The following is a 12,140-nucleotide window of genomic DNA, read 5'->3' on the forward strand; positions in this document are numbered from 1 at the left end:
CGTCCCCGTGCCCCGCGCCCCGCCCCCGGGCTGCCCCGGGGCAGGGAGGGCTCGGAGCGGCCCGAGGAATCATCCAAAAACCCCAAAAACACCGAATAGCGAAAAAAAACCGCTTCAGGAGTCCCCCAGAACACTTAAATAAGGAAAACCAACCCCCCACGTAAATAGCAAAAAAAAATCTCCACTTAAACAGCCAAAAATCTCCACTTAAGTAGCTCAAAACCCACTGAAACAGCCCCATGAAACCACTTAGCCCCAAAACCCACCTCAGTGCTCCCCAAAAAAACACCTCAATAGCCCCCCAAAACCCACCTCAATAGCCCCAAAAGCCACCTAAATAGTCCCAAACCCCCACCTAAACAGCCCCCAAACCCCCACTGAAATATCCCCACAAAATCTCACCTAAGTAACGCCTAAAAAACACCTAAATATCCCCCCAAATCCACCCAAAGAGCTGCAAATGCCCACTTAAATAGCCCCCAAGCCCCTTAAATAGCCCAATAAACTCTTCAGCAGCCCAAGCCCGCTCCCTGCTCCGCACTTTTATTTTGGGATCTGGACACTGGGGGGTGTGGGGGACACGGCCACTCCCGGGGGACAAACTCGATCTCAAACTGGACCTTAACAATTCAAAGCCCGAAGGAAACGCTGAGAGGCTCCTCCCCCTGAACCACCCCACCTTGACCCCAGTTCTGAACACAAAAAAAAAAAAAAAAGCAGGAAAATTTAAAAACAAATGGGAAGGAACTGATGTTGTCATAATAAATAAAGAACACAGAGAGGCTTTAGGTTCAAAATCTCCCCCTCGCTCTGCTGCTTCGTCAGTGGCTCCATGAGGCCGTTTCCCACTGCCAGACACCCAAATCCCAACATTTTTCCTACAGAAATCACCCAAGGTCTCTTCCTCACAGCAGGAAGAGCCCTCCTCGCTGCCAGATGTGGGGCACAGCCAACAACCCTCCTCTCTCTGCCACATGTGGCACAGCTGGCAGCGAGGGAGAGCCCAGGATGAGCAGGACACACATCCTCAGGGTTCTCTTCACCAACACCAGGGAGACACTGATTTAGGGGCTTTAAGGGTGGTTTGGGAGCTTCTTTTTCAGTCAGATCAGACTAAAAAAGTCTCTATTTTTCATCTCTTCCGTTTCTCCTCGCAGGACACACGCGGGCAGTGCAGGTTTTGTTCCTCCAGCAGCTTTTCCTCACAATTATCTTTTCCTCACAATTATCTTCCAGCCCAGTGGAATAGAGGCCTGTGGATCCATCCCTGGGGGGGCTGGGATCGCTCCCTCAGCGCCAGGCCCTGTTCAGCAGCTTCACCTGGGCCAGCCTCTTGGTGATCATGGTGGCAAAGACCAGCCCGAAGAGGACGCTGCTGATCAGCACGTAGTCATAGTCATCCTTGAGCACATCAAACTGCTTGGAGGGGTACACCCGGGTCTGGAAGATGTCCAGCCCGTAGGCTACAACCTGCAGGAGGGAGATCAGGAGCTGGGGATGCAGCTTGGAGCATAAAACCCCAAAATGATCCCCTCAGGGTGACAGTTTGAACGGGAAGGAGAGATGGTTACACTGTGAGCAGCTGTTATGGGAGTTACAGAATTCAGATCCACCCCCAAACTGCACACTGAGGTCTCTCCCCTGCACTCACCAAGCAGGTGGACTCGAGGCCAGAGGGGGCTGTGTAAATGCCCCTCATCCTGGAGATGGTCTGGTTGTAGTTGATGAACCTCTCAGCGTGGATCTGCACGTCTGGTGAGTAGGGGATCAGGTTCTCCTCCCTGCAAGGCACCACGAGACATCAAACCCCAGCCAGGCAGCACACAGCACATGCCACCAGCGTCTCCTGATTATCAAAAGCTACCCTAAACCAGCAAATCTGGGAGCATTTCCCAGGGCAGATTCATTACTGCTGCAGGAGGGAAATCAAATGTATCAGCGGGGTCACGTTAAGTTTTACAAGTAAGTGTAACTCTAGAAAATCCATTTCCTTTGAGTGCTCCTCCCTGAGCATACAGACACCAGGCTGGTTTAACCACTGACCTGCTGTAATACAGACAAATGCATCCCATCATCACGGACTGGGGACAGAAGCACAGACTCCTTCAGCTTGGGAAAGACCTCCAAGATCACTGAGTCCAACCTCTGACCTGAAGCAGCTTCCCTTCATTCTGTGCCAAGACTCCTCTGAGTCCCGGCAGGACAGGTTGTTCCTCTCCACACAAAACCCAGCCCTCTCCAGAGCCCAGCAGAGTTTCTCATCCTTCCCTACCTGCTCTGCTCCGTGGGGATCTCCGGGCGCCGAGGGTCCAGCAGAGCCTTGGGAAGGGACAGGATGGCCCCAGAGGGAAGCCCAACTGTGCATTAAAGGAAAAACATCTCAAAAATCACAGAATGCCAGAAAAGCCAGGGCTGGAAGGGCCTTCTGGGGATCATCCAGTCCAACCCCCCTGCCCAGGCAGGGTCACAAGGAGCAGGTGACTCAGGAATGCATCCAGGTGGGTTTGGAATGGCTCCAGAGAGGGAAACCCCAGACCTTCCCTGTACCACTGCTCTGGCACCCTCAAGGAGAAGTTCTTCCTCGTGTTGGGGTGAAACTCACTGGGTTTTAGTTTATGGCCATTGCTGCTCTGGGCACCGCTGGAAAGGGTCTGGCACCTCATGGCCATTCCTGACAGCATTTTCTGACAGCAAACACAGCCACACTCCTGGTGTTTATCCCTGCACTTGCAGGAGTCCAGCACAACCCCCAGGCAGGACTTTTTGGCAGCCAAGTGCATTTGGCTGGATTTCAGAGCTCCCCTTTCCCCGAGCAGGCACTCACCGAGCAGGTGGCGGCTGGTGATGCCCCTCTCAGTGATGGTGGCCTCCATGGCACTGATGGCAGAGGGGAAAATGTAGGATTGCTGGAGGACCTGGGGCAGGATGGGGCGGTCCAGGGAGCTGAAGGCTGTGGCATTGTACTGCTCTGTGCCCTCGTAGAGCTCCAGCACCGTGAACTCGTTGCGCCGGGCCTTGGTGTTCCAGTACTGGTACTGCAAGCAGGAGTTCCAGGAGGATCAGGGAACCTCCAATAATCACACAGGGTGGTCCCTAAACTGCCTCCATGCCAAAAAGATTTTTGCTTTTTATATACTTTTCATCTCTTTGTAGCTCTGTAGATTACTAGTATAGTTACATAGCTCCTTAAGTAACTGTAGCACCTTCCTACCCCTCCCTTAGATTTTAGAACAACAAGCAAACCTTGCTGGAATCTTATTTAGTCTTTGCTACATTGTGAGCCAAGGACATGTCATTTTCTCCATCACAGACATAGTAACTGGGGAGCTGGAAGCTAGGGGAGGCTTCAGTGGGGCCAGAACTGAAAGGGGAGATTACTTCCTTCACTGACCATCTAACTGGATGATTTCTTTAAGTATGTTAATTTGTTAAACTTACAGAACTGTCAGAGTCAGCCATTACACGTGTATTTTGCCCTATTTGCACCATGAAGGACCTTCATTACAGGTCACTGCTTTTTATCACCTTAACATTGTCCAGCAGGTGATTTTAGGGGTACCCCCAAAGAAGCAGCAGCTTACCACCACCCAGTTCTCAGAGTGCACCATGTGCACGGGCCCCTTGGCCTTTTTCTGCACGGAGGAGTGGATGATCCTGCCCGTGACCCCGTCCATGAGGTAGATCCCGATGAAGGTGCGCTCGTGGTGCGTGTCCGTGCTCTCGGTCACCACGGCCAGCAGGTTGGGGTTCAGGGACTAGGGATGAAGGAGAAACAGCTGAGACCCCCTGTCCATGCCACAGACACCTCCCTGCTGCTCTTCATCTGGCACTGGGCATGTTGTGAACAAATCAGCATAAATCACCTCAAGAAATCAAGCTGCTATTTCCACAATTTCAGACTCTGACTGACTGAATTGCTGCATTAAAACACCAAAGTGAGTGTTCTTCCACAGACACACTGGTGCCCAGAAAGAAAAACTGGCACCACAGGGCAGCTCATCCCAATGTAGGGAATGGTACTGGGATCTTCCCATGGGATAAACCCTCAACAAAAAGCCAGCAGAGAGCTCAGCAGCACCTTGTAGAGGACGCTGCGGTCGCCCATCACGCGGCCCTGGGAGTGCACGTGCTCGTTGGACCTCTTCCCCTTGACAGCCACAATCCTCTGCACCTCCGTGGGGATGGCCACCTCCCAGCTCTCCTCTGTGCTCAGGTCCTGCAGGGAAAAAGCATGTGGGAGCTTGGATCTCATTTTCAAAGGACCAGCAGTATGCAGATTCCCTTGCTTTCGGATTTCCCAATTCCTTCGGTGCAAGTTGAGGCTGAAGGTTCAGCTGAGCAAAGCTCCATGAAGGGAACTGAGATCTGCCATTATCCACAGGGCATTCAGGGAAGTGCAATGGGCCTTCCATACCTTTTTCAGCCTGAATCCAGAGAGTTTTCCCTGCTCAGCATCAACTAGGTAAAAATAGATGGAATGGGCTATTTCTTCTAACTGGCGTAGGACGTTTTTAGTGGCTGGGAAAGGTGTAACCTGGAAAAGAAAAATTAGGTCAAAAACAACTGATACAGACAAAAAACTCACCCCAGAATGAACCAGAAAGATTATTTCTAACATGTTTATCAAGATAAGGTCTGTCTTACCAGAATAACCTCATAGTTTTGTGTGAAATGTTGTTCAATGGCATTTTTTTCCATCTCGCTCCAAGAGGGAGGGGAATAATTGACCAGAATGTAAAGAAAACTGCCTCCAGGCAAAGCAATTTACCTTGTACTCATCATCAATCAGGAGCAGCACTTTGGCATAGTCTTGATCCATAATAGGCAGAAGCAAAGTCTGGAGAATGGGACGTTTCAGAACAGGAGGAACTACTTGGCTTCTCTTCCCAAAGATGGGGTTAAAGACGTACAGAAAACTCATCTTGGTTTCCTGAAAAACAGGGCAAGCTTTGCCTCTTTTTGCTTATGTCCAAAAAAAAGGGTGTTTTTTTAACTGTTACTTGCTGGTGTTGACTATTGATACTCTGTGTTCAGCTACTCCATCCTGAAAATATTCTGTTTGGAAACACACGTTTGTCCAAACATTTATCCTGCATTTGTCCACAACAGCCACGATCATACCTAGGCTTCTGTGTCTGCTTCCCTCCTGATCTTTCTCCCCTGCCATCCCCTCATCAGCGACAAGCAGATGATGCCCAAGAAGATGGTTTTATTGCCCTGTCCAAGGGCAGATTTCCATGCCCATGGAGGGGCAGGAAAGGGCCTCACCTTGTCCTTGACGAGCAGAGTGCACTGTGGAGGGTGGGGGAAATGGGCTGTTGTTCTCTGCACCATCAGCTTGAAGGAGGAGCCTGGTCTCACATTCCTGAGGTATTGCTTCCACAGGATGGTGCCAGAACTGCTCTCAATGCCAAAAAGCTGAGGAAAAACACATGGGAAACATAGGAAAGCCAAAGTTTAGGAAAACACCTCTCCCATTCAAGCATGACATCCTTCTGTCATATCCCAAAGAAAGCTGAGTCTTAGACCTCCTTTAAAGCCACCACAAACATCCTGTGCATCTCCCCATTATTTCTGCCCAAGCCTGGCTAAAAACAGGGCTGAGAATTCAGAGCTGAGACTCTGCTCCAGCCTGGAAACAGATTCCTGCCCTGGCCTCCTCACCTTGCCCGAGGCAGTGACCATCACCATCATTTTCTGGAGGTTGAACTCATCTCTGGCCAAATTGTCAATGTTAATCTCATTTTTAATCTGGCTCCGGGGCTTCCTGGCATCATAGAACATCTTCCAGAGATGGGCAGTCCAGGCTTGCAGCAGGATGAGCTGGGATGAGAGTCTTTTCAGGAACATTCCCAGCAAACCATCTGCAAGGGGCACCACAGTGAGAGCAGGAGGGAAAACACACCCATCCCACCCCAGAGCTGAAACTGTGCTGTCAAACGCTGCCATGCACAAACCTGGGCTGGCTCCTCGCCTCCCCCTCTGCAGTAAGTTACAGTTGCCATTTCTGTCACAGACTCTGGCACTTACCAACCTTTCCCACTCCACACTCATTCCAAAATATGCCCTGATCAACTGAAAGCAAACCTTCATGCAGAGGATTTTGTGTTCCTTCTCACTGTGCCCACCTACAGCTCCCCCACCTCTACAGAAATCCCTCAGAGCAATTAAAAATCCTTAATTCTGCCCAATCAGGGTTTGTATTCAAATTCTTAAAGTAACCAAAACACCAGATTTCAACATGGTTTCAGCCCCTGAGGAGAGCAAGCAGAGGGGAGCAGTGGCACCAGAAGCATTGGGCAGGAGCAGAGCACACTCCATGCAGGGTGGGGTTACCTTGGATGGCTGCATCCAGGACAGCAAGGAAAGACAAAACAAAGCAAAAAAAAAGCTATTGGAAACGAGTCTTCCAGAAAGAGCCACAGAAAACATTCAGGAGACATGACCAAAATCCCTCCTACTGCTGCTGTTTTTTTAATGTAACAATGTAATGTATTCTTGTCATCTGGATTGGATTTCCAAAGTTTAGACAAAAAAGGGTTTATTTCTGCTCATTTTAACTGGCATCAGTAGAGATTTAAATTAATCTCTCATCTCAGAGTAAAAAGAAAACAATAAACACATTTATTTAGGGAGGAAAACAAACTCACAGAGGCAATTCTGTTAACCTCACCTGCTTTTTTTCCAAATTCTCCCTCCAGCTCAGCCTGTGCTCCTGTCAGAGGCAGATCCACCATCTCCAAGCTCACCACCTCTGCCAGTGACTCCTCCCTACTCCACACAACTTTTCCTGGAAAGAAATAAGAGCAGAATATTGGAAAAATCAACTTACTATTTGGGAATTGACTCACTCAATATTAAAGTACCTTTCAGTGCAACCCTGAAATGCAATCACCTCTAAATGAAATGCAAAACAGTGTATAAATATGTAATATAATTAACTTAATTAAAGACAAATACTTCATGCAACAGGAGCCACTTCTGGGAAGAAAACCTCAGGATCAGTAAAAGCAATCTGGTGCTTTAAAATGGTTCCAGTCATTGAGTCTATTTAAAATAAGAGATTCACAGTGTGAAGTCCTGGATTCCTTTAGAGCCCCACAAAATTCCTGTCGCTGAGATGGGACTTTCAACCCTTTCTGCAAATTAACATTTTTGCCAAGAGAACCTTTTCTGAAAATCTTTGAGGAAAATCTACACCAGAACTTACACTCTCATCCTACAAAAAGAGTTTTGAAATTTGCAGAAACCTCCTGAAATCCAAACAAAGCAGGGCAGAATTGTTTGTCCAGGTGAGGGTGAAAGAGTCTCCTGTGTCTTTCGTGGGACTCAGGAGAGTTAAATTAATTTTTTCAGCTTCCAAGGAAAGTAATGATAAAATACAATCCTTGAGGACACAGAATTTTCTCCTGGTGACTGTTACAAAGGGAGGAAGCTGTTTTTGGGAGTCACCTGGCTGCTGGAGGAACATGAGCATGTGGTCCTCTGTCTGCACCAAGGCTCGATAGCCCACGGAGTCATCCTTCTTCAGGAAAACTTGGATGTACAGCTGGGAAAAAAACAAACCAAACCAAAAACAAAAGGTAAGGAAAACAGCAACATTAATGATCACATCATCTCCTTGAAGACAGCAGAAATCATGTGAAACCAGAGCAAAGTGATGATGTAATCCCTGGAATCCTTTTCCCCTTGGCTGCCAAACCAGGGAAGGGGGAGCACTGCAGGGACTGAAATAACCCCTCCCTGCTCACCTGCTGTGGCTTGGCCCCTCCTTGCTCCAGGGTGAAGGTGATTGTGGTGTCCAACAATCTTTGCCCAGTCTCAACCAGGTAGAGGTTTATGTTGTAGGTTTGATTGGAGCAGGTTAAGGAATCCTGTAGCAGTGGGCAGAAAACAGGGGTTACACCCACACCACATCAAATCCTGCAGCAGGATTCCATGCCCAGCCAAAACTGGGGCTTCAAGATATTTTTAGGCTGTATTTTTAGGTTGTACAGCTGGTGTAAGACCTCTGTCATTCTGCTCCTGCAGGTGAAGGAATAAAATGCACTGACAAGAACCTGGGAACAAGAGCACCCCATACCTGCCTCCGGGCATCCTCCAGAGTGCTGCCAGCTTGGAGCCCATCAGAGCTTCCAGGTTTCTGAAGTGAGGATGAGAGCAGATGTAACATGGCTTCAAACACCAGTAAAGTATACAAAAATTAGGTTTTCAGCTCCCTGACAAATCTCAGCTTGCCTGTGATATCAGGCAGGAAATAGCTCTGTTCTATTCTGTTTCTGATAAAAATTAAAATATGTTTGATATCCCCAAGAACTGAAATCCTCTGTGGAGCAGGAAAGCCAATACTTGTCACATGCCCACCTTCCTGAAATAGGATATTCACTGAGCTGGACATAATCAAGCCCTGCTTGTGTTATCATTGAAACGTATCACATCCTCCTCTTCCTCAAGGGGCTCCCCATCCCTGAGCCTGTGAAACACCAGTGGAGCCCAGCCCCAGAGCACATCCCCAGAGCTGGGCTGGTCCCAGAGGACAGGAATTGTGCTCACCAGTTCAGTCCTGCATGTCAGCACAGCAGCCACCGTCTTCTCCCCAGTCGTTGCAAAACTCACTAGAGCTGCCTGAAAAGGGAAAAAAAATGCAAGAAATCATTAAAAAAAAACCCTCAAGAAGCCCCCAAACCTCACTAAAAAGTACTTGTGAAGGAAATAAAACCACAGCGAAATTAAAAGCAGATTAACTGTCACAGCCAAATTTAAAATTGCATAGTTTCCCCCCAGCTCAAAAACAGGAAAAATCCTACTTCTCATAAAGATGGGAGCAGCTGACCTGCTAAAGGTTTTTGAGCCATGCTGCCCAGAGTTACTGAGACTTGTAGAACCTGCCAGCTGGCCCAGCAGTGTGAAGGATGCTCAGCTGCACCTGGCCCTGTCCCTGGTCCATCTCTCACCTGCTGGAAGTCCCGGAGGTGGCTGAGCAGCCCCTGCTTGTACTGCAGAAGGGAGAAGTGGCTTGGGGACAGCTGCAGGAAGAACTGAGTCCGTGAGGCGCTGGTCACACTGGGCTGAGTGGCCAAGATCCTGGCTTGGAAGTCATCTGCAAACTCCAGCTCCAGGGACTGCAGAGGAGACAAGCACATGTGCTGGGGAGTCATCCTTCACTAGGACCAACAGCTCCCTCCCCTCAGCAGCACTCAGAGATCCCCTGGGTCAGGGGACAGAGCACGGGCAGGGAAGGCTGAGGCTCCATTGGAGCAAAGCTCAGAAGACATTGATCCAGAAGGAAGAACAGACAAAAAGCTTTCCCACCTTTCCCTCAATTTACAGAGCATGACCCCCCATCTCTAATCACCCCCCAGTTCACCAACAGACTGGGGAGATGTCACCATAACGGGTCAGGACCAGGTAATGAGTGACATAGACTCTCAAGACAGTCACAGAAGGCTAATTCACTTTATTAAGAAACCCAGTGCTTTTTATACCCTAATTCATACAGGTGGACCTGACTGGTCCTTTAATCAGAACACCATCACATTAGCTAATTAAGAAGCCACCCTTTGGTAAACAAACTTATGGGCAATACAGCTTATTACAAACAGCAGGTGCAGACTGTTTAGAACTCTCTCTCTCCAGCTCCCTCCTGTTTCCCAGGCCGATTCCAGGAAAACTTATTTATTTATCTAGCTTTCTCTCTCTCTGACCAGGCTGTCACCACAGGGAACCAGCTCCAGCTGGAAGCAGACCAGCTGGGTCAGGAATGACAGGAGTGCTCACCTGCAGGGGGATGCTCCTCATGTCCTGCTCCGTGTCCAGGGCACAGACGTGCAGCGAGCGCGTGGCCGTGTCCACGCACACCAGCACAGCCTCCCCCACCACGGCACAGGGGCCCTGCAGGCCCCCCAGCCACGGGGCTGCCACCCTCACCTGCAGAGAGACACAGCCAGCTCAGCAGCGCACAGCCTGCACAGCACCCACGGGCACACAAAGGCAAGGTAAGTCAGTTATTTTTAGCCACAGCTGAGAAGAACTACCTGTCAGCCTGAGGGTTATGGATAATCTTGGCTAACAGCTGCCAGCCTGGCTCACTTTGGCTTCCAGGGCATTCAGCCATGAAATCCCTGGTGTGGAGGCAGTGCCTCAGGGAGAGGGAGGGTTCTCTGTGGCACAACAACTGATTTCTCTGCCCACCACACCACAGGGTTGGAAGTGCATTTGTTCCCATCAAATCCAGCATTCTGGCTCCCCTACCTGTCTTGTGATTTCCCCATCCTCTACATTGAAGGTCAGCACACTCAGGTGGCTCTGGGGAATGATGCCAACCACGTGGATCACCCCGGTGCCACGGGAGTACAGCAGCTCGTACTGAGTGCTCTCACTGCAAGACAGGAGCAGGCATGAAGCATCACCCTCCCACTCACACTGCAGTCTGCAGCAGCACAAGGCAGGTGCAGCCCCGTGCCAGGGGCTCACACCCCTCCTTAGAGCTGTTCTCACCTTTCAGGCAGCTGTTCCACCCACTTCTGGTGCCCGTTGGACAGGTAGTGCAGAGACAGGGCTGCCTTCTTCAGCACTGCCACGTACTTCACTGCCTCAGGGAGCCCCACCAGGGCAGCCCCCTGGAAACTGAGCACAGGAACCAGCAGTTAGGGAATTCTTTTCCTATTTTACTCTGGAGAAGGGGCTGGAGCACCAGGAGAGGCTGAGGGATCTGGGAAGAGGCTCAGCCTGGAGAAAAGGAGGCTCAGGGGGACCTTGTGGGTCTGCACAGCTCCTGATAGGAGGGGACAGCTGGGGGGTTGGGCTGTGCTCCCAGGAACAGGGACAGGAGGGGAGGGAACGGCCTCAGGCTGGGCCAGGGCAGGCTCAGGGTGGACATCAGCAGGGATTTCCTCATGGGAAAGGGTGCGCAGGGCTTGGCAGGGGCTGCCCAGGGAGGTTTGGAGTGCCCATCCCTGGAGGTGTCCTAGACGTGGCATTCAGTGCTCTGGGCTGGGGACAAGGTGGGGATTGGTCACAGTTTGGACTCCATGGTCTGGGAGGGCTTTTCCAACCTCAGTGATTCTCTGCAGGGTTCAGCCATTCACAAAGAATTCACCCAAAATTTGTTCTGGAACCTTTACATCTGACTAATCTTTCTCTACAATGCAAACCCAGAGCAAGTCCATGACCCGCTTTTTCCTTCCCAGAGCAGCCCTCCAAGGAGAACAAACCCTGCAGACAGGAACTCCCACCTGCCAGTGTCCAGGGAGGTCTCCCAGTTCAAGCCCCCGATGTTGGTCTCCCAGGAGCGCAGAATCCGCCCAGCGTTGGACACGGTGATGGCATCTGGAAGGGAGGGGAGGGGACAAACACAGCGCTGGCACCCAGCACAGGCCAGCAGAGGGATGGGCTCTGCACGCCCAGCCTGTGCTCCAAGGCTGGCTCCACACTCCAGGAGCCCCCCCAGCCCTGCCACGTGCCCCTGTGAGAAACAGCCACTCACTCTGCAGAAACTGAGAAAGGTTTATTAAACCTTACAAAAACACAACAGAAGGCTGAATAGAGAAAAGGTGACAGCGCTTGGAGCAGAGGATTTTCCCCACAGCGTGCTCACCCACACAATGGGGGTTTGGCCTTTTAACCCTTTAACCCCTCCCAAAGTTCTGTCCATTGACTCCTTCCTTGCCATCCAGTGGTGGAGATCTCTTCCTCAAATCCTGACTGGAGCTCAGGTGTTCCATAGTGACAACCCCCCCAAATGTCCCAACCCCGGCTGTCCCTTGATAACCACACGAGAGGGTAAAACATAACTATAAACCTACAAAACTTTTCTTAGCATGTATACATGTTATTTGTCTGTTAATTGTGAGCATCAATCACGGCATTACTCATCGGTCACAGCCTTACCCTGCCCGTGGATCAGCATGGCATCGATGGCTCCTTCCGGGGTGCCCTTGTCCACATGGCGCCACACTGCGAGACACAGAGCACGGGAGAGGGCGTTTGTGCCCGCCAAGGCGTTCCTGCCTTACCGACAGGGGTTAACCCCGCGCTGCTCACGGAGCCAGCCCTCAGACAGGGCCCTGAGCCGCCGGCCGAGCCCTCCCGCCCGCCAGGGCCGCACAGCCGCGTTCAACAGCGGCACCCGCAGGGACCCT

At 50.7% G+C, this 12,140-nt stretch overlaps 1 protein-coding gene across 1 annotated transcript; it reads right to left on the reverse strand.

The window, feature by feature from the left end:
- Positions 1 to 522: 522 nt before the first annotated feature.
- Positions 523 to 11,953, reverse strand: EMC1 (ER membrane protein complex subunit 1; the record flags this gene model as incomplete). Its single annotated transcript, XM_014309969.2, has 22 exons — positions 523 to 1,470; positions 1,652 to 1,781; positions 2,273 to 2,357; positions 2,825 to 3,035; positions 3,582 to 3,755; positions 4,079 to 4,216; positions 4,415 to 4,534; positions 4,769 to 4,930; positions 5,269 to 5,418; positions 5,665 to 5,864; positions 6,337 to 6,345; positions 6,674 to 6,790; positions 7,453 to 7,549; positions 7,752 to 7,874; positions 8,084 to 8,143; positions 8,554 to 8,625; positions 8,955 to 9,122; positions 9,778 to 9,927; positions 10,252 to 10,378; positions 10,498 to 10,626; positions 11,235 to 11,328; positions 11,890 to 11,953. Coding segments are annotated over 22 exons (2,760 nt in total), but the record flags the coding sequence as incomplete, so codon positions are not given.
- Positions 11,954 to 12,140: the final 187 nt, after the last annotated feature.

Source organism: Geospiza fortis, unplaced genomic scaffold (genome assembly GCF_000277835.1).
Source record: "Geospiza fortis unplaced genomic scaffold, GeoFor_1.0 scaffold353, whole genome shotgun sequence".
Lineage (NCBI taxonomy): Eukaryota > Metazoa > Chordata > Aves > Passeriformes > Thraupidae > Geospiza > Geospiza fortis.